The sequence below is a fragment of the Diadema antillarum genome, unplaced genomic scaffold (assembly GCF_040938485.1).
Source record: "Diadema antillarum isolate AM-2024a unplaced genomic scaffold, OU_Dant_1.0 seq00000530_RagTag, whole genome shotgun sequence".
Classification (NCBI taxonomy): Eukaryota; Metazoa; Echinodermata; class Echinoidea; order Diadematoida; family Diadematidae; genus Diadema; species Diadema antillarum.
The window spans coordinates 188,222-211,584 of NW_027271481.1; the positions used below are offsets into that span (position 1 = coordinate 188,222).

At 37.3% G+C, this 23,363-nt stretch overlaps 1 protein-coding gene across 1 annotated transcript in view; it reads left to right on the plus strand.

Moving 5' to 3' along the window:
- The window catches only part of LOC139734500 (kinesin heavy chain), an 81,061-nt gene that overhangs the window by 29,279 nt on the left and 28,419 nt on the right, over positions 1 to 23,363 (plus strand). Inside the window, exons 3-5 of the mRNA XM_071645281.1 lie at positions 9,694 to 9,767; positions 13,751 to 13,855; positions 22,563 to 22,611. Of these exons, the coding sequence (XP_071501382.1) occupies positions 9,694 to 9,767; positions 13,751 to 13,855; positions 22,563 to 22,611 (228 nt within the window). The remainder of the gene's footprint in view (positions 1 to 9,693; positions 9,768 to 13,750; positions 13,856 to 22,562; positions 22,612 to 23,363) is intronic.

The window sequence follows — 23,363 nt, forward strand, 5'->3', positions numbered from 1 at the left end:
AATAGAAATCAATGTTTAACTATCCTATAAAAAATGATAATGGACGTCAAGTTAATTCTTATTTCTTTCCTGCAGGCTGTACAATACCATTGAGGAGACACTGGAATGCAGTATGAAGCTAAAAAAAAAACCCCAAACCAACCACACAAAAAAATCCTAACAACCTTGCATTCTATTATTGAAAAGGACAGAATTAAAAGATCCTGCAGACTATGACTAAAATCACAACTATGAGAATTGGAATGAATTAAGACAATTTCATGAAAATGATTGCTTTTCATAAGCAAAAATATAGCAACAAAAATCATCATCAGTTTGTACTATTTCTGTGATTGATTTTTATATTCTCATGTCAAAGATATTTTCCTTTCAAAACTTGCCCTTTGTAACTTCTTGCATATCTGTGATAGTAGAGCATAGCTCATCCATTTTTAATTATTGTTATTATCATTACCGGTATCATTCTTTTTTTTGGCAGTTGTCCACCCCTATGCTTGGGCTTGTGAGCAGCACACACACACACACACACACACACACACACACACACACACACACACATGTAAAGTGTGCATGCTCTCTGGTTCTGCATCACTCTGCTATGCCATGTGTACAGCCTCGAATGAGTGCTATCTGTCTTATTTACCTGCCCCACTCACCTTATGACATAGCAATGACCTTCGTGAGTCATATACAATTGAGAGAGGAAAAATACCATGTACCGGTGAACTATGATGAGGAATACATACTGTAGATAGTTTTATAGATGCTGTGTACAGTTTTTTTCATGTGTTTTCACCAGTTTGTATGACTTATTTTAAGTTGCTGTTTTAACTTCTTTGTAATCATTATGACAGAAGGTTTGACTAGGCAACAGGCACTTTAAAAATAAAAGAACAAAAAAAAAGAAATGTATGAAATAAAGATAAAATGAATAATACCACGAAAATATTCAAGTGTATTTTGTATTTTATTTTTAAAATGAAGATTTTTTGAAAGATCGGTTTTAAAAAAAGAAGGAAAGATGGTGAGTATCGTGCAGTACAAAGGCAACACGCAGAAAAGTCTGAAAAGGCTATCCCCCACAAAAAACAACAATTAATTAAAACAAAAAACAACAACACAAAAATAGGAACTTACCCATATGTGTATATTAGTTCTATGAGTCGATTTCAGTTTTCTGTTCTCTCAGTTTTACTCACTTCTGGCTGTCCAACAAATCCCATGATTAATATTTAAATACCATTTGCTGAGTTTACAAACCACTGATGATAAACATAGGCCTACATATAGGTTGTTTTTTTATAATCACTTCTGTATCATCTGAAAACCACTGAAATTACCTCTAACAACTTATTCAGTATTGCAGTTGTCAATGGGAAAAGGAAAATTAAAGCTAGTTAGCCAGTGATTGTAGGTAATCTCAAACGGAAAGAGGAGGTAGGCTTAGTGAAACTAAAGATAAAACCTCATCCTGTATTAACGTAAACATTATATGCTGTAGCACTTGCTAAAGTGTAAGAAAGATGCTAAGGAAACAAATGCATATCCAGGGTACCTCATAAATAATTTCTCATGTCCAGCGAAGGAAAGAGTTTGACCCACATTTATGAATGAAGTAATCAAAGCTACATTGGTTGTACATTGCATACAGATCCTGATCTTGTAGAGCACAGCTTCTGATCAGAAATCATGGAATATTCTTGCACACTGGTTGCTGCTGTGGAAACGATATTACCTGTGCCACTTCCCATCTGGCAAGGTCAAGCGCTGATTTGTTTTGAGCTCAAATCAGTCAGAAATAGACTAGGAACTAAACTCTTATCGATACTGATAAAGGAATACAAATTCTAGCAGAGAAATATTAGAAACAACAAAAACTTGTAACAATGTCTGAACTAGGCGCTAGTGGTACAACAGTTCAGCTGCATTAAAAATCATCCTCCGTTTACCCATTGAATACTTGTCCCAAGTACACGGGCAGGTGTCTAGCAAACGTGTTGTAGCAAAATCTGGTTGTCCTCAATGGGTTGATGTAATATGTACAGTGTAGGACATTAATTTTTTTTTGTTGGTAAGAAGTCATTTTTGTTGTAATTTTTGCACAAAGTACCGTTATCCTCATGAAGATAAGCTGGTTTTCTGACACATTGGTACAATGTAGACACAGCAAAAACTCCAGGCTTGCAAGCGAAGAGATGTTTACTACCTGATTCAGCATAAAATCTGGTACTCGGGTAGGGAGATATTCAGGGCTTTGTATTCAATGAGCATGCTTGCACTTTGCATCTTGACCTGTGGACACGGCACATGATTGTGTGCCAGTGCTCGCATGTTTCTCTCAACACATATACTACACATGAGTCATAGCCTTTGCCAGCTGACGCAATTATACTTTAGACTCTCATTGAACTTTCACAACCTTATCGTAGATTCAATGCAGGTTAAAGGTCATTTGATAAATTATGACATACTAGAATATCCCTGGTCATAAATCTCTGGCCATCTATGTATGTACTTTACAAGAAGATAGCACAGAGAGTGCACATGGCTCTTCACAATAATAGTATGGATGCATGTGACCCTGTGGTGTGTATACAACATAGATGTACAAGTGTATGTGTTTGAGGAGGTATAAGATATAATGTTTTCAGATATGCACACATGCAGCTTTATTTCATAATTGTTGTGATGATAATGTATTAAAAATAGCCTAGGCTGTCATTGAGCATTAAGGCCTAATCTTTGTAGTAAATATTTAGTGTGCATTTTTATCATACAATAAAAACAAATATGAAAAAAAAAGGTAAACTACAAATTCATAGACTTTTTAGAAATGAACAAAATATGATCAAGAATGATCATGACATACAGAACAAAAATTATACTCACAGAGAAGTGGAAGCAAATCATGGAAAAACACATTGAATGTTCATGCACATTATGACAGAGATCACGATGTAGTAGGCCTATGTTTATTGAGAGTTTGAGTTATGTTCTGACAGTCAGCAGGTGATGAAGAAAAATATTGTCATTTGTAGCAATTTAGAAACTGTTACAAATATACAGGGTGGCCCAAAAAGAACGGAACAACTAGGATCTTTAATTTGAGCTATATTGTTGCTAATGTGTCACTATTTTGCATACTATTGGAAAGGCCATTCCTTTTCCCATATAATGACACCAAGTTCTTTAATTTTGGTTAATGTGTTATGATTTTAGAACCATTTTTGTCAACCCTTGCAATTTTCAAAATGTGATCATTTTGCACTCTCAGAGATACCGAAACCAGCGAGAATTCGGCTTGCCATAGAACCAGTAGTGTTTACAATGTGCGGAATATGGGGCAGACGGTGTTATTGTCGTCAGGTCGTCTCATTCACAATGGTAACGGACAATGACAACCACATTATACACATTGTGAACGTAACTGGTTCTACGGCAAGCCGAATTCTCCCTGGTTTCTTTATCTCTGAGAGTGCAAAATGATCACATTTTGAAAATTGCAAGGGTTGATAAAAATGGTCCTAAAATCATAACGCCTCCTCCAAAATTAAAGAACTTGGTGTTATTCTATTGGAAAAAGAATGGCCTTTCCAATAGCATGCAAAATAATGACATATTTGCAAAAATATTGCTGAAATTAAAGATCTTAGGTGTTCCGTTGTTTCTGGGCCACCCTGTATGGTGAGGCATGCCTACTTTTCGTCTGACATGTGATTCAGCTTATTTATTTGTCTGACACCAAAATATTTACCTGACCACCCACTCCTTCTCTTTTTTGTGGTTCCAAGGGAGGAACAGGAAATATTGTAAAAAGAAAGAAAGAAAAAAAGTATTTGTTCATTGATGTTTCAGCCGGTTGACTGCTATTAGTATTATAGTATAAAAGTAAACACCAGATTTTTAGGGTGAAGCTATGAAGGTGTTATCCATAGGAAAAGTTCAAATATAAACCATGCCTTTGCTTTAGGCCCTGATTCAAGAAAACTATGTATGGTATCGTTCCTTTGTGGGTTTGGGGGCGAGTGGCCCAGAGCTTGTAAATTTTGACTGCCTGTATTAAAGATTGAAGATACTGGATACTTTTGATTTGGGCCATGGTTAAATATATTCTTGGAATGGACATAACTTGCATTACAGTTGCAAGCTCAAAGGACATAAGAATATATTTCCAATAAAGTATGTTTACTTCAAAAGAATACTGTAATATTTAGGCAGATGAAAAATCATAGAACCTCCCACCTAAACAGAAATGGTTAGTCTGTGAACTCATATTAATTCAAGATTCATATCTATCTGACTATTTGATAAATAATAATTGGTTTATTTGAATTGATTTTAAGCTCAGTAGCTTTTGATAATAATTGGAAGCAAGAGGTTTTTGTTGGAATTGAGCCAGTTCTTCCTGTATGTACATGTATCTGTTATCCCTTAAAAGAAAAAACAAAACCAAAACCAAACCCAAAAACAACAGGGGAGTAGAACTGTTTCACTGACAGGAGGCAAGTGAATAGATGTATGGCTTAGTCTCCTCCCCAGACACTATGTCAATTTACAATTATATGATCATTACCTTTTACTTTTTTTCATAGCTTTCAATATGATGTGATTTGGTGATTGATACAGGCTAAACCTTTGGAATGTCCATGTTTATATGAGAGGTCATATGCTGGTGTCAGAATCACAAAAACATTTGCATCCTTGTAACTGAACTTTGGAGGGGGGGGGGGGGGTGGAGAACAACCCTGAAATTACATTTAGCCACATTGGGATGACATCGGGAGTGAACTCTTGGTACCCTGCCATGACTAGTCTCTGAGCGCAAAGCCCCAGATTTCCACTGTCACCCCTCTCGAGGGGGGTGTAATCCAATCTCCTGTAGAGACCCAGCTTGTGAAGTGTTGTATGCCTGGCTCGTGTGGTATGTCTGTGAAGTATCTGTGAAATACGGCTGGCAATCGCATGGATCCGAGGGGCTGAGGCACGAGTGATGGGGCGTGAGACTAGAGGGAAATTGTTTGTTTTTCAGTTGACACAGATTGCACATTATTGTGTTGACCTTAGCTGAGAAAGTCGTCCTGCAGCCGGCAGTGCCTGTATTTCTTTTTTTAAATGTCACTGTGGAATTTGATGTAATTCGGTGCGATGTCATTGTTGAAAACAATGCTGTAGAAACACAGTAGGCTGAAGTGTTTGTTGTATCATGGACCTACTATTTGGGTAGTACATCTGTAGGTCCATGGTTTGTCTACAAGGGATGTGCAAAACACTATGAGACTTCATCCTCAGATCATGAAAAGTTTTGTCCGGCCAATACATAGTAGATTTCTCTACTCAATTCACACTACAAGCACAGAAATGGGAGATTTACATTTCACACTGAGAAACCAACATAAGTGCTATATAAATGATGAGATAAAGAAAAACACTTTCTTCCATGTAATATCTTTTAAAATAAAACAGACATTGATATGATTTTGTGAGAGCAAATACTGCTGTAAGACTCAGTGTTCAGCATGTGGTTTCCTGATTTCTTTCTCCTGTTAACAATCATCCAAGACTGAGCATCATTACTTCCCATGCTATTTGCTTCAAATGGCATGGCCTACTAGCCTTTTTGTGCTGTGCAAACTCCTAGACAGATGCAGTATAATGCATTATGCTCGATATTGCTGTCATGGCTTATTACAGTTACAGCAGAAAGAATGAGTACCTCAGTGAGAGCACTCGGAGAAGAGGTTCATTCACATTTGAATTATTGCACCATTCTCATTGGCAGAATATCATGATCAAAGTTAAAGTATTTAATGAGTCTAAATTTTCATGAATCGGGACTTCCCAACGATTTGCGAGTGGTTAAATTTGCGATGGTGGAGTACAGCACTGAATGGAGAAATGTATGCATGCTCGTCACATTCATGTCAGGATCAGTGTCAATGTTTTCGTATGTCTTTAAATTTGCGAATAGCACCCGACTAGTGAAATATAGGGGGAAAAAAAACACCTCGCAAAATATTTGGCATGTATACAGTAATTCACTTGATAATTTTCTCGTTCATGAAATGAACTACCATGGTATTTTTTGCTTGAAAGGACACCTCTCAGAGGTAAGCACTGCGCATACGCATTTTATCTCCTACAAGAAGGAGACAGGAAGTGTGTCAGGTTACGTGAGAAATACACTGCTCTGTACGATATGTGGTACTTCATGACATGATTCACACTCAAATTTTGCATGATACAAATGTATTTTTTGGGAAGTCTGAATTATCACCCTAAAGACCATGCTGTTTCACAGTGTATTTTGTGGTGTATTTGCATTCTCATTAGGAATTACTGTGCGAAATACTGCGGTATTACACGTATGAATGTGAATGCACCTAAAAATTACTTGTAAAGTGACAGTGGGAGGGAATTATCTTCCTAGTGTGAAAAATCTGGCTTTACAAATGGGTGTGGAGAGAGCGAGACTGGATGAGCTGAAATCTTCCCTGGGATGCCATATGGATTTTATGGGGATTAGCAAGGGTATGGATTAATGGCACATATAGGTTATACATAATATTTCAAGGAAGTGTTAAATTAAACTGAATGTACAATTTGTATCGTGAGTATATGTGATATGAATATGATGCTGGTATTTCAAGGGACATCATGCTGCGTAATCAATATAATGCAAATGGGACTGGATAGTTTCCTGTATTAGGTTGTAGACATCCAACATATGAAGATACAGTGTACGTTGGTCAGAAGTAAGGTGGGAGTAGCACTAAAACATTCTATATTGTCAGTTTTCTTCATCATACCAGTACTTAGTCTTAATGTTAACTTGATTTTGATAAAGTGTGCAAGTAAATGGTGTGTTTCTTTACTGAGAGATGAGTTCTTTTGCCTAATGCTACAATGTATAGGGGCTTAAAAAAAAGTGATTATGATTTTTCTGATTATCTTCCCATACATGCTATTTCTGTGTATTGATGCTAACCATCACCTTTTGATACAAAAAATGTATGCTTGAACTTGAAGTACAAAATTTGTATGCAGCATCAATGTGTGAATAGGGGAATTGGAAAGGTTCATTGTGTAACATGCTAATCTGCATGAAGAGTTCATCATGAATTCAATATGCACCCCCCCCCCCCCAGTAAAAGAAACCAGAGATAAAACATTGTTCTACTATTTAAATCCATCAACTGCTCGAGCATAGTGGAAACTAACAAAATACCAGTGTTTTAGAAATGATGTGTTTGTGCAAGGGTGTCATGCAGTTGTTTGTATTGGAACAGTTCAGTGAATATTTACAATGATTGTTTAGATAAAGTGTATCAATTACAATGTAGATATTGAATGTGTACTAGAAATAAAAATGTACAACAAATACATGGCAATTCCATGTTGTATGCTAGAGCAAGTGTTTTAGAATGCTACATCTCCAAACTAGAAAACAATGTGATAGATTGAAAATTTGTATTATTTTCCATAAGCTGAATTTATTTTAAATAGTACTTAAAAGGACAATTTGTAAATTTTGGACAACTGTATACTGTATTAGAATGATTATGCTATCCTGGTCTAGGTTTTACAGGGGTGGTTTCATAAATTTTCTATTAGCCACATCACAAGAATATCAGGTATGGTATCATAAAACTTCTTTTCCTCACTCTTTATGCATCTGTATATTATTCTCCATAAATTGTTGTAAATGTTGAAATAAATCTGGACAAGATCAAAGATAATTTGAGTTTCAGGAAGTATCATTTGTTCCTCCTTGCAAGCACTCTGTAAATTTAAAATAATTGTGGAAAAGTGTTATGTCTCTCTTACACCTGCCTGCATTAACAGTTTTTGTAACAGTTCTGTTATAGTGTAAAAACAAAGTTATCTCTATTAAAGTGTTCTACCACCAAGAAAAGGCCAAAAGATTTGCCTGATTATAATTATTTATAAGCTTTTACTTTTGTTTCTAATGCAGCATATCATTTAGTAGCTTTAGTAGTGAATTAACACCAGCCATATTTTCCACTTTATTGTTTTAGTTTCTACACCATTTAAAAGACTTGCCAATGTTCATACAATTTGATATTTCATTCCAGGTATACCCCTCTGTTGATAACATGTATGTCCGGTACAACCTACATTAGTAGTCTCATGAATTTTGAGAAATTTTGCCAGTTATTGTGTCCAATGTATTTTTTTGAATAAAATCATTTAGATTAATGGAATTAATGTACATGCATGAAGATATGGGGTCATAGAAGCTGAGCACTTGCTGAATGTATGCTATGGAAATATGCAACAAGTTTGTCTCATATGTTTCATTTTGTGAGAGGCATTATCCTGGAGCTGTAATCATATGGATGTATTTCACTCTACTGTCGTGGAAATTCAACTTGATCCCCTTTGCAGTAGCCTAGTTTTTTTGTCTTGTTTTTTTCTTTCTTGGAGATTGGTTTGTTGGGAATCTGTTTGTTGAGAAGCAAGAGGCGTGGGAGGTTTCGGCGGTAGAGGTTTCGGCGCCATCTCATTACTTGCGGAGATGGGAACGTTGGGCACATCTGCGACATGTAGGTCAGAGGATAGATGAACAACCTTCAAATCCACATCTCTCTCTACCTCTATGTCTCTCTCTCTTTCCTTCTGTCTGTCTGTCTGTCTCTCCCTCACACACACACACACACACACACACACACACCCATCCCCACCCATGCACATTACTCAATGGGTGAAATTTGTGAGGAGTACGAAGAAGAACATGCATACCTCAAAGCATTGAATGATTATTGGAAATCCAATAACGCAGAGATGGCTTGTGTTGTGTAAGTGGAGTGTTTTGTGACGTGTGTATTCCCTAATCCATCAGCGATAGATGATTTGCTTTTTTTTTTATGTTAAAGTATTTTGTTCGTTGAGTTGATGTAAGTTGCCATGGGTAAATTAATCAAGAAAGTTATCATCTCTGTCTGTGAATTAGTACCATCATGATTATCCCAAATAAAAGAAGATGTTGTGTATTTCATCACATGAATGTGAATGCCGTGACATGTATAGAAAATGATGGTATCCATTGTGGTATTTCTAACTCTCCACACCTTTTTAAGAACTTTGAGGCACACAGACATGAAATGAATAATAATGTAGTAATATAGTGATATCTTTGCCTGCCCCAAGACCAATGTATGGAAAATAATTTGTGTTGTACAATGAGAGACTGTGGTATTTTGTTATCTTTTGGTATATGAAAATAAAAGTGCGCAAATATTTTTTTACTTGTTATGGTATCTACTGTATTTGATTCTGTGGAATTACAAAGAAGCGAAATTCATTTTACCAAAATTACTCTCACAAAAACGTCCGCTTTTACAGTATCACATATGTGGCTACCATGCCTAACAGATATCCTGGTTGTTTGGTAGAAACAGAAATATGGCCTCTCTATACAGATGGCCACTATATACAGATGGCTGCTGTAGACAGTCACTATATTCAAAGGTTTCACAGTAGTTGACACTATGTTTCATCTGGTCCTCAATGTTTACAATGTGACTAGGGGCTTGTGTTGATTTTACATGTTACCTGTGTCATTCTGATATCCACACTGGGATCAGTTTGTCCCACATTCAGGCATACCATATCGTGCGTTGCTTCCCTGTGACTCATCTTCCCAAATTTTCTTCATTCTCTCCATTCCTGCAGATGTTCTGGAAGGTTACAATGGAACCATATTTGCCTACGGGCAAACATCCAGTGGAAAGACATTCACTATGGAGGTGAGGACATTTTTAGACGACGTGCTGTTTTTTTACACCATGTTTGCAAAGCTGGCTTTGAGTGATGCCTCAAAAAAAGAAAAAAAGTCTGATGCATAAAGTGTTAATAAAACTGTTTCATCAGTCATAGGATCTACAACATTTGTAAAATGATATTTTAAAGTTGTACCTATATTCCCAAACATTGATTTGAGTCATAGTCACATTTGTATTGGTGGAGGTGATGCAGTCATCCCCTAACAAGTCTTTTGGTAGTCTTCTAGCAACCTAGCAACAAGGATTTTCAGGGGGAACTGGATTGTTACTAACTGAAATATTGACCCAAACCATGACATTGATTGTGTACAGACTTGATTTTTATTCTTAAGAAAAAAAAACACCCCAAACAAACAATTGTAATATCATGGTGCTGTAATGCCCTGTAAGAAATGGTCTTTGCACTGAGAGCAACATGCCGGATTATGCTTGACATTAGATAAACATTCCATTCTTTTCTGCTGTTATCATTTTGATATGGTATATTTATTGTATAACTTTTTCCCCTAGAATAGCATATTTTTGAGATGGCATATCTGTTTTATAACTTTTTTTGTTGTTGTCTAGAATTGCTTTCCCATTGATTGATGATTAATTTCTCTGTCAACAGAAATATTATCAATCTGCTTACTCTGTAGAGTGTCATAGCAGAGTACAGCAGTGTCATTCCCCTCCTCTATAGTGACTTTATTTTTTTTATTCAATTTCATGAAATTCTTCTGTCGAGATGCTTTCATTGCAACTGATTGACAAATTGCCTGCATCGACGTAAATAAGCACTGAATTGATCAGTGTTTTTAAAACACTGATAAATTTAGTGCTTATTTACGTCAATGCAGGGCAATTTGTCAATCAGTTGCAATTTATTTTTGTTATTGTCTTAAAGCACAGTCCAAATGTAAAATGAATCCTGCTTCTAAACTACCCTTTGTGAACCCCAACACCAAACATGCCATGTTGTCAGGCTCTTCCATTATTTGAATTGACTATTTGCTCCAGTTTGTGTCCTGTCAGTGCGATTCCACTCATGCTTCCAGGAGGTCTTTATTACTGCTCTCATCTCTCTTGCCAATATTACCTTGAGAGTACATCAGACTTGTGACCTTCCAACACAATATTAAATTTCTGTACACACTAGCTATGAAAGGCAGAAATTGACACACACGCACACCAAAAAAAAAAAATGTTGTAGCAACCCACACACTCCTTCCCCCAATGTTGCTTATCTAACTGAAAATTAATAGTGTTTTTGTAATTGCAAATCAATTTCCGGTGTTTCTTTCTCTATGATGGAAGAAGTTTTATTTTTTTTTTTTTGCACGCTATTACAAAAAAAAAATGACTTATAGGAATCAGCTTTTTGTATTAAGTACTGAATGTGAATATAGTTTTTATAGAGTATGTGTAAGAATTATTGTGATGAAACAGATAGGTACTTTTTAGGTACCAGGTGGATGCTACAGCGGTGTCAAAATTTTAAGACCCCGACCAAAATAAAGTATTATAAATATTCAAATGGTGAACAATATTTCTTCGAAAGACAAGAAACCAGTAGAGGCTGTTTATCTGTAAAGCAAAGAGGATGTATGAGGATGAATTTCTTCAGAGGTCACATCAAATGTGGCTTCCCAGCCAGCTGGTAATAATTCAGAAGGGAGGAAAGGGGAGTGAATAGATATGTTCACATGACATTTGTAATCTTCGATGATTAACTTTTAGTTTTAAACTATGACAGGCATTCACACCACGACGCCTATTCTTAATGATTGAATTTTCGAGCAAGAGTCCCACAGAAGTATAAGAAATAGGCTACATACGCATGGCGCGAGTGATAACCCAATAATGTACACCGGCACGATAGTGTACAACGCGCACTGGAGGTTGATCTTGAAACTGAGGGGGAGTAGGGTTCACAAAGAAGTCATGCTAACTTTCGAGTTTAATTGACTAGTGTGTCCACATAACGCTAAACTATGAGTGGGGACCCCCTCATCTGATCATTGTGTGGATAGAACATAATTTGTAAAATGTGGCGTGGTTCTAATCTTTGAGACTGATGTTCAAGATTGCTATACAACTGCATCTTTATGAGGCTAAACTACGAATTATTATCATTGGAGATTAAAACTTTGAGCTAATCTTGAAGTTTAGGAACATGATGTGAAAGTGACTAGTGAAAGTGGTATGAGGAAGGACTGCACAGATGATCTTCAGCAGTGAGATAGAAACACAGGGCATGTCTCTCATCAAGGTTGGACAGCTCTGTCTCCTGTGCATGACCTGGATGTCACATACATTGTACGTGTTGTTTTCACAGCACTGTGTCATGGCACATTATGTATTTGCGGATCGTATTAGACTGAGGCAAACCGTGTCTGGCTGAATGTTTGATTTCTTTGTGTATGTCTGTGACATGTGCGATTAAAACTACGAAGTCTCTGTTAGTGGCACAGAAATGTTTGTATTCAAGCGTTCACAGCATAATGGTGCTGGAGGCATTCCAATTTCAGATTGAAATTCATTCTTTGAGCCGGCCATCTCTGTTAGATGCTGAGGGCCAAAGTTCATGGAATGGAGGTTAAGTTGAGAATGCAATCTAGTTTTAAAGAAACAATGTAGAGAGCACTGAAATATTTCTGAAGTAGGCCTTCTTGATAGCATACCAATCAAAATAGGTATATGAGAATATTGTAAAGTTATTTGCGATTTATCCACCTGTATACATTTAAAGCAATAGAAGATAGATTGATAAGATTTCAGCAGGTGCATGAAGGCATTTTGTACAAGGGACCTTTTTTATCTGATGATTGTTCTTGAAACAGAATGTAGCTTTGAACAGTCTGATCAAACCCTTCAACAAAGCCAGAACAGTCTGTGCACATTGGCAGCTGCTGCTGTTTCTTTATGTGCCAATGCATATCATTTGACAGTGTTATATTCAAGGTTGGGATGATTTTAGTGTGCTTTGTCTACACACCTCTGCAGTGCTATTAAACCAAAGAATAAAGTTTGAATGTGCCCCATGAATAACATTTGTTGAGTTTGCTGTTTATCTTTCAATGAAAGGAATATTTCAAGTAGCAGTAATTTAATTGTTTCATATCCTATTACACAGAGAGGTAGAAGGATCTAAATGTGAATGTAGATGTTCTTTGCCTTCATCCTATCCCACATGGGACAATAGTAATACATCTTCGTTTGTCTTTTCTTCCTCTTCACTTCAACAAATCAGTTCAGATTGTATAATCTATTTGTCATGGGGGTGCAAATATATCAAGCCTTACTTGAAGCTGTGTAGCCCTTCTGTTTGCTATTACAGTGTTGAACATCGCTTCTGTCTGATGACATTGTCATATGTAGACAAAAGGGTTGTAAAACGGTATTCTGAGCAATCACATGATAATTTGCATGTTGATTCATGATTGATGATGATCAGAGAAACCAGTCAAGTCTGGACATTTCTTCTGTGCTGCAAAGTCAGTTACAACTGTAAATGGAGTGTGACAAAAGTTATCTAGAGCTTTGCTGCAATGACATTGCCCTCCCACTTCAATGATGTTGCCCTTTACGTAACCAAACCTTATACAAAAAAGATATGATCATGTGAAGTATTGTAAAACCAGACATTTTGCATGCATGAAGCTTCATGAATTTTGCAAGGAGCCACAATTTGTGAAAGTGAAAGGCATGGGAAAGGTTTTGTTTACGCAATGCATTGAATGTCAGTCAATTCGCAAAAGCTTCATGCCGTGAAAAAGGTACCTGGTTCCAATTAACAAAAGTTTTATGCTCCGAATGTTTCTGGCTTTATAACTTATGAGCAGAAATGTATGAGTTTGTATTTAAACAGAACAAGTTTCTATTCAGTCGAGGACTGCTTTTGATTACAGTGTTAACCTTTTCTCCACCCCCCCCCCCCCCCCCTCTTATCTCTCTTTTTCTGGCAGGGTATCATGGGCAACCCACAGTACATGGGTATCATTCCTCGCATCGTACAGGACATCTTCAATCACATCTACCAGATGGATGAGAGCTTGGAATTTCACATAAAGGTTGGTTCTTCCACACTTCCAGTCTGTTTCAAAAACAAAGTTTCGATGGGAATGCACCAGGGGTCTTGTCTGTAACATACAGTTGAGCTGTATGAGTTATTGAAACTGACACAGGTAGTAGTTCTCAATGGGAAATTCTATCCTGATATTGTGTTACTCTGACGTATGGAGCAAAAAAAATCAGGGAAGAGAGTCAGTGGAAATTTGGGGGAAATATTCAGACTCACACAGAAAAGTTTGAAGTGTTCAGTTTAGAGATAGACAAATTGACAGCTGTTTATGGTTTAAGTATTTGTTTTCTATGTATATCAATTACACTAATTTTAATTTTTCTCAAATATGTGGGCACAGACAGAACTTACCCATGAAAGAGGACATGCAAAAATGTATTACTCCTTATACAGCAAGAACAGATATATTATAGCCATTTTTTCTTGGGAGAAAAATAACTTCATTATTCAGAATGATACTAGTAGTTCTTAACTTTTTGTGTACAAGCCTTGTATGTCTGTTGTTTCCCCCATTTTGCCACTGATCTACTGCTGTGATTTTTTGTTTTTCATACACACACAAAAAAAAAAGATTATGTCCTGATCAATCATTCAGGATAAATAGAAACTGGGATCCATGTTTCATAAAGCACAAGTTTCACAACTTCAGCAGTGTGCAATACGTGCAGTGAAGTCAAAGTGAAACTTATAATAAAAGCAAACCTCCTTCGAAACATGCTCCATGAAGAACAACTGTTCCAGGGGATAAAGCCATTGTGAGGATATTGTGGTACGACAGTGAGAAATGTCACAGTCAACAGTATAAATTGTGACAAATATTTGATACCTCCGTCTCTCGAAATGTGTACTCCGTGATATTTTTAGCAAGCAGAATCCCAGCACGTTGTAGCCCACGAGGGTCGTGATCCCCTATGATGTAAAGAACCATGGCAGGCCTTCGAAAGGTAGCATTTACTCATCCTGGCTCAAAATGAGGACTCGTCTGATAAAAATCCACAGCGCAAGATCCTTCTATCATCAGAATCCAACAGGCACTCAAGAAAAGAAAAGTCTTGCATTATTGTATGTTGGGCAACTACATACAAGTAGATGATTCCCCTAAATATGAATTTATGACAAAAAATTGTGTTGAGTTTAAGTTTTTGTGTTCCTTTTACAACCCTGAAAATCAGATTCCTTTCATAAGCTGGCATATTGTAGAGGTAGGTAGTTCAGACCTTTTCTCAGAATAACAAAACTGGGAACTTCTTTATGATAGAGTGGGAATAAATACAGTCTAACCTGTCTATAGCGGCCACCCAAGGGAGACGAAAGAGTGGCCGTCATAGACAGGTTCTACGACATGCTCTTTCTCTTCTAGGGAATTGTGTTTAGTGGTTGTATACGGCAGATTGCTGCTGTAGATAGGTGGTCGCTATTGACAGGTTTGACTGTGCTATAGACTTCCAGTGAATTTATCAGGACCCCCAAAATTCCAGCTATTATTCTCGGTGCAAAGGGGGAATGTTTTCTAAAGTGACATGGGGTTTGTTTTTCACTTCTTTCTTAAAAACTCAGAGGTATGTTACTGTAAGATTTCATCCATGATCTTGAGAGATGCCATTCTTCAACTATGCCATTTCATGACATTTTCATGAGGGATATACAGTGTATAACCTTCAAAGTAGAAATTTTGGGTACCCAGTATATGTTGCCGCAAAATTCTTAGGCAGTGCTGTTGAAGATGCAGTCAATATTACTCTTTTTAATGCCTCATAGGGAATTTTGTTAGAGCATGTGACATACATTGTACTGGTAGAAGCTGTAACTGCAAGTACTCACAAGAGATGACTACAACCCTCAGAGGGCTGTTGTTGTGTGAGGTGTTAGAGTGCCAATAATGATATAACGATGATGAGCCCCATGTAGATTGATACTGTGTGTGTGTGCTGGATGAGAAAGGCTGACGTCATTTAATGGGTCAGGGAGCTCATAAATGGCTGAAAGTTCATCGCACTTATATCCAAACTTCTCCTCAGGGGGTATACTCTGTGACAATTTCACCCCAGTGCATGTTCATTGAGATGAGCTTTTATACTGGCCGCAAAGAAAGCGGCTGTAAGAAGCGTGACATGAGTCACAAAGATGTCGAAATTGGCTTGTCAGCAGATTGTAAAGATACATGCAAACATGCTGATTGGGAGATAAGCAGTAGATTGTGTACATGGGAGGCACAACTTTGCCCCATGCTATCACAAAGGGAATGTAAATGTATCGATCTTTAAAGACATGAACTGCAGTGTTCTCTTGTACAACTACTATTTGCAATCCAAGATCATCTCTCTTTTCTCTTCCCTGAGGGATACACCTGTATACTGTAATTGATATTCATAGCATAGCAATAGTGACTCAAATTCTATGTTTTGCTGTGGCAGCCAAGATGTTTGTATTTTGAAATAAGTGCATTGGGATGGTTTTTGTTGTTTTATCTTACCTCAATCTGAAAAATGTCACATAGAGAATAGAAGATTTTCTGCAGCGTGAATCCCTTTAGGCTGTGTAAAAGGCACGTACTCTGTCTTTGGATTTTACATAAAGCTTGCCTGCGATGTAATAGCAGTATTGTATCGTAGCATGCTAGCCAGGATCAAATTCAAACACATTGTGTCATTTCTTTTTAAATCTTTGTTATCATGTACGTGAAATCTTGACAGATTTTCCATATCCATCGAGTTACATAACATTCAAAAGTAAAAAGATTGGACTTATTACACCTGTCTCTGTCTCTCTTTCTTTCTTCTGCTCTTTTCCATCACCTGTACATTGCATTGTTTGTGTATTGTCTTTGACACTGCCCCCTTGACTTAACATGCACATCAGGCATCAATTATGTAATGGAGTCGATCCATCAACCTGTGGCTATTTCCTGCTTATAATCCCATATTGTGCTAACGGTCATCCTCCTTTGATGCTCCTTGTAGAACATCTGGTGCTGTTTTTGTGTGTACCTCTAATGGTTCACGGTCATGGACTGGTTTAATAAAAAATTACAGCTTTGTAGCAATATTGAAAATACTGCAAAAAAAAAAATGACATCAAAATGTGTCATTTAAAGTATTCAGTAAACTAAATCTGATAGGCATTTACTCCAATATCTCCTTTGCTCAAGATATTTTCATTCTTTTCTTTTTCAATAGCTCTAAAGAGCAACAATTGCATTTCATCTTGATTCCAAAATGTTGTCTATGATTCAGTTTGTATGCAAGTCATCAGTTGGCTTTCCTAATGACAATTGACAACAGGTTTGTAATAAATTATTATGTATCAACCCACTTTCGAAAGTAGGATGAATTAAAGGCGCATAGTCCCGGTAGTGTAGAGGGCGCTGTTGATGATACTGCCGATTACTGTTAGCATTGATACAAAGATCACCGAAGTTGAGCTGTCATCAAGAGTAAAGTGCGTAGGTGTTACTATAAAGTAACGTTGCCTTCGTTGTCTTCTTTGTGCATCACGCAGTCTGTAGTAATGCCAGGGTGTGTGCATATGTGCTTCTTATTATGACATCACAAAAGAAGTTTGCTAAAGCTGTCACCCCCCTCAGCCGAATCATGAACCGAACTGTGATCGGACCACTGACTACATTGGATCGGACTTCTTCGGACTTGGAGAAATGGGTCACAGCGTAAGCGCTAAAGAGGAGTCGATAGCGTAGGTCTCTATAGGAAAGTTGCACCGTGCGCCCGCGTACGCATTTGACTAAACCAACGGGACCATGTGCCTTTATAAGCAACCATCGTTCACACAAACCAGTGATTTATGTACAAGCTATTCACAAGGAGAGGGAGATTGTGGAACATAGTGCATTCTTCCTCATGATAATTGTTACATACAAATTGTATGCTGTAGGTGTGCACTCAATCATATTGATTTGGTATGCATTAATCCTATAGCTGCACTTCAAGCACAACATGCTTCACATGTTGAGTAAGTAAATCGTGAGGTGTGGCTGTCCCAGACTATCAAAAATATGTTGCATTTCTTGGCAAGGTTTTGTGAGACAACCATAAAGAGGTGTGTTTCTGGCTGGCAGACCTCTAGTTTTCTGTGGCATCCTAGGGAATGTAACTCCTGCTGCTGCTCATTCTAGTACATCATGTCCTTTTTCTAATGATATCCCTTCCACTTTTTTTTTTTCCAGATAGCATTCAAGCTTTCCATTGGAAGAGTTAATTGTTAAATCAGAGGACTACATCTTTCATAGAGGAACATGATTTGTCTTTACTCAAAATATTGGAATTCATAATGAATGTGTGGTCTACTGAAGATGTAGACATTTATTTGTGATGATACATATATCTTATCTACACCCGCTACCAAACCTTTTGTTCAAACTACTCGTAATTCCTTTCATAGCCCCCGATTAAAAAATAGAATAACAAAACGTGAGAATAGATAACAACTCAAAACAAGAGGATTTTCATTATCCTATTTAAAGCTTTTAAGTTGGTTATTAAAAGTCAGATGATAATTTTCATCCTATGATTATGGACTAGATTGGTATCATTAAATGCTGAGGGCTATCTTTCCTGCTAATCTGTACTATGTTTTGATTGCTGATTGAGACACATAGTAAAATGCTTTCTTTGATGGTCGACACACATGGCTGGAAACTAATTGCCAATTAATAGAGATTAGTTAATCTTCCCTAATCCCAATTTTGTCACCATGGCCTTCCTGTTGGATTGAAGAACATTGCTAATTACTCCTGAATGGGCTTAACATAAGCTATAAATAAAGTGCCAAGGCAAAGAAGGGGGTTAATAAAGCACATCACTTTTACGAGAGGGACACAAATTTCCATGGAACAGAGTATTTATTCCCTCTTTCGGCAGTGAAGAGTTCCTGCCCTTACTTCAGGTGCTGATTACAGACAGGGTGTACTACCCATGAACTCTTTCCTTTCCTCTCAGTAATGAATGCCATGTGCAGTGAGTGATGCTGATGGCCAAGAAAAGATACAGCGACTGCAGACACCCAGCAATAAGGCATAATGAGGTAATGGGGAGATCTCTTCCTAGGAAACGTGCTGACGGCCAGCTGTCTGTGTTCTGTCACTGGGGAATGGGAGCAGGCGTGTGTTGGGGGTAACTAGGAGGTGGGTTACAGCAGGCAGAGATCCAAGCGCATGACATCCAGACATCTGTGGGCATTGTGCAGAAGCTAGGGTGGACATGAATAATGGTGCATTCCCAGTACTGTACATGTAGGACCCTCTGTTTGCTGAGCATTGTGGGAAGTATTATATGGGAGGAAGTAGAGTCAATGCACTCAACGGTGAAGGCTACTTGAACTTCAAATTTAAAAAAGGAGAAAAAAGAGAAATGACTAATAGATTTAATATGCATGTGTGAATTGTTTAAATGAAAAATGTTATACTGTGAGGGGCAGACAAAGGTGAAACTGAAAAGTTGCTCAAAGAAAATCAATTTGTAGTCAAAATCAAATGACAGTTTTTCTTGGTAGCTTTTGAAGGTAAGAGTACTTAATGTGCCTACAACAAGATTGCTGCTGCCTCAAAAAAGTCCTCTGAAATCATAGAGGCTTGGAAGGCACTGAGATATACTCTCAAGAGTTTTCTGATGTGCTGATTGCAGTTTGCTTTTCCTTTTTTTTTTTTTTTTTTTGGTCTGACGTGTAAGCCTGTCTGTCTGTCGCTGTTTCCTCATTTTGTTGCCACAGTTATTATTATTATTATTATTATTATTATTATTATTATTATTATTATTATTATTATTATTATTTTTATTATTATTATTATTATTACTGTTATGATTATGATTATGATTATTATTATGATTATGATTATTATCATTATGATTATTATCATTATCATTATTATTATTATTATTAGTATTATCATCATCATCATCATCATCATCATCATCATCATCCTTAGTAGTAGTAGTAGTAGTATCAGTAGTAGTAGTAATAGTATCATTTCATTGTTAATTGAACAGTCTCCCTGCTGTCAGTGGAAGTTCTGGCCTTGCTTTTGCCTGTAGTATAAGCTCTTGAAATTAGTGAATCAGGAACATTCATTTCCCTCCCAGCTGTAGTCTATCACTAAAACATGGAAGTGGGAATTTGAGCAGTGATACATATTCATGCTCAAGTCCATTGTTTCCAGAGCATGCCTTGAAGAAAAAAAAGAAAAAAAGAAAAAAAGAAAAAAACCTACCAAAAAGATATCATGTGCACAAGTTCAAGTTATTAGAAACATTACTTCCTACTTAAATATTGTATTTACCGATATTGACTGTGCCATATAGTGTGAAATATAATTCATCTTAATGGTAGGCCTATGTTGGTTGGCATTTTTTCCCCTAACGGTGTTTCATATTGTATGAGCCAAATTTTGATTAGGGAGAAACTGTTCCAATGAGTGGGTGAAGTAGAGGACCCAACTTGTACGATTGTAGTTTGGAGGAATTTGCCATTCATATATTTACATTGTGGAGTGGCATTCAGCCATATGGCTCATATACAATACGATAGTTTTCATGAATTAAGTTTTTATGAATTTGCTTTTTTTCAAATACTTGTATATGATGCATTTATATCAAAGTGGGGGGGGGGATTGATGGGGGTTGGGAAGCAGTCCATGTTCTTCTCATCTATCAGTTTGCCACCTGATGTGCTGCCAAGGGGAAGTGATTCAATAGGCATTATTGTTTGGCTATGTGGTCATCACTTTCCCCAGTGATTGTAGTCTACATTTGTAGGTTGACAGGTATTCAAAGAACAATGCAGGTCACCCGTTGGCTGTATTCATGTAGCATTGCCAGGATGTACTGCAAGATTTGAAACTCAAGTTTGGCGAGCTTCAAGCTGGGCCAAGTTCAGTGAACTTTTAATACAAGTTTATACTTTTTTCTGCTTTATTTAGAAGGCCTGCTTCCTGAATATTTTTTGTTTCAGACATATTCCATAGTTTTGGCAGTTACAGCCTGTCAACATTATGGTATACGCAATCTGAAATGGCAGCACAATCCACCATTACTGCGGTGCTCCGCGCGTATGACAAATGCATGATACGTGTATGCAGATATCGCTGCGTAGCATGGCTGGCTCGTGGGACACCACTATAATGTTACATGCAAATCAATCCTCAGATCGGTGTGTGACTAATCTCATTGTATAAATTAGCACATATATCTTGTGTAGAGGAGATTTTGCAATGACTTCTTGAAAAATGATGAGTTCGCTGGGTTATGAAAATTCTTCAAAATATGGCTTGGTACAACTGTATGTACAATGGGTGACAGGTCTGGATTGCTGTAGCCAGACATTAATTTTTGGGCCCAATGCTTTTTATGGAACATGCAGTGAAAAATGAGTAAACAGAGGGCTTTGTGAATGAAATGGAGGAAGTCATGTTAAGCAGGCTATGGTATAGCAAAAAGGGGGGGGGGGGGGGGGGAGTCAGTAATGAAGGCCATAAAATGTTAAGACGCATGAAGTTCTACTTTACTCTTAATTTGTCTCATTGTAATGATGACAGTGTACTAATGTGCTGTCAAAGAGACAAATAATCTCAGGGTCACCATTCTGGAGACATCATATCACAGACAAAAATCATTAAAATGAGCACAGATGTGAACTAGGAAAGCACTCTGAGAGCGCAGACCTCCGCCAAGCATGCAGCTCATTTCCACCTCTGATCTTGTTCTTCCATAGAGATCCATGTATCAGTGATTTCCACCCATGTGTACTTATAGCATTGTGTGCTGAAAGTCGCTCGACTTCCCAATATACGTCATAAACCCTCAGCTGCACGGCGCGCCTCGCCCTAGTAGAAACTAGAGCACGCACTATAGTGCGCGCATGCAAACCTCAAATACGCGCCGCCTGACCTCCCAAGTTCATTGGCCCTACCTGCCAAAATATAAAAAATCCTTCATAAATTCCCCCAAAATTCTCGCATCACTACCAAAATTTAATCATCTGTTACTTGTATCATTCTTAATCTTTCCTGCAAGTTTCATCCAAATCCGTTAACTGCTTTTTGAGTTATTTTGCACAAGGACAAACAAACACACAAACACTCAAACCAACGGTAACGAAAACATAACCTCCTCCATTGGCGGAGGTAACAATGCCATGACCTCTGTACCCTGTTAGCACCACAAACATTCTTGAAAATACTGACGATAATGGTATTAACGATTTGTCAAGTAGCACTACATGAGATCAATTGTACCCTTATTGGTATGGATATTCAATGAACTTCACATTGGATAGGAGTGCTTGGCTGCAATACAAGGAAGTATTATGCCATTGTGGTTTTCTGTGTTTGCATTAATATTCACATTAATATGAGTCCATACTTTTCACTCAGGTGCCTCGATAGATATCTCGTTATTGCTACATTTGTAAACACTGTAGGGGCAAAATCTAAAATTCGGTACCAGCAGTAATCTTAAGTGACTATGTCCAAATGTGTTGCCCTATATATTATTTCTCTCTTTTTTTAGTGTTCTCATGTTCTTTGTGTCATTTCACATCTCTTTCTTTATATTTATATGTCATGTTTTAGCTGATTTTCACTCTCTGTCACACGAGGGCGGTCTCTCCTTCGCAGGAAGACGCTTTGTTTGCCTCCAGGTACTCATATTAATTCATTCCCCAATTCTCCCGTATTCATCCCCACACAGGTTTCCTACTTTGAGATCTACATGGACAGAATTCGAGATCTTCTGGATGGTGAGTCATGCATGCCAAGCTGCATAAATCAGTCATAGGACAAGGGGGAAAAAAAATTACTGCTATACTGTAATATGGGATTCAGACATAACTGCATAATTGAATAAACTCTTCCCCAAAATGATGTAAAAAGTATACATAATGAATATAATCAAATCGCGTGAACATTATTTATCATATCTCTTCAGCAGAAATAGTGTGACACATATGAAGCCAGAAAAGAAAACGAGTTGAAATGAAAGTCTTGGGAACTATGCTGACATCATCCATGACAAGATTTTGCTGATATTTCTTGCAGAGTGTATCGTAACAATTTATTATTTTTTTGTCTTTTTTTTTTTTTCAAACTAATAAAAATCTGTTTAGTACATGTTTTAATGTGATATTACATAGCTGAAGGGATGTAATTTTGGTCAGCTGCATTGCATAACAAAGTACTGCAGTTGTATGTTGGGAATATAACAGAAAATATAATAAATTAATATTATTTAATCCATTTGAGCATGAGACACTTTGACATAATATCAAACAGTGTACACGCAGTCTCCCTAATTTAGAAACTATTTGCCCACGATTGATTTTCCTGAAACAACCCAAATAGCACCAAGTTACTGGAGCTGAAACGTGTCGGGGTAGGAAAGACTGCGCCACTGTAACAAATGTTTTCAACACCTGTTACTGTCTAGAGCTGAGTCACTCGCCAGAAACCTTCGTTGTTGACCACTGCAATAATTGTTTTACGTGTTGGCTCA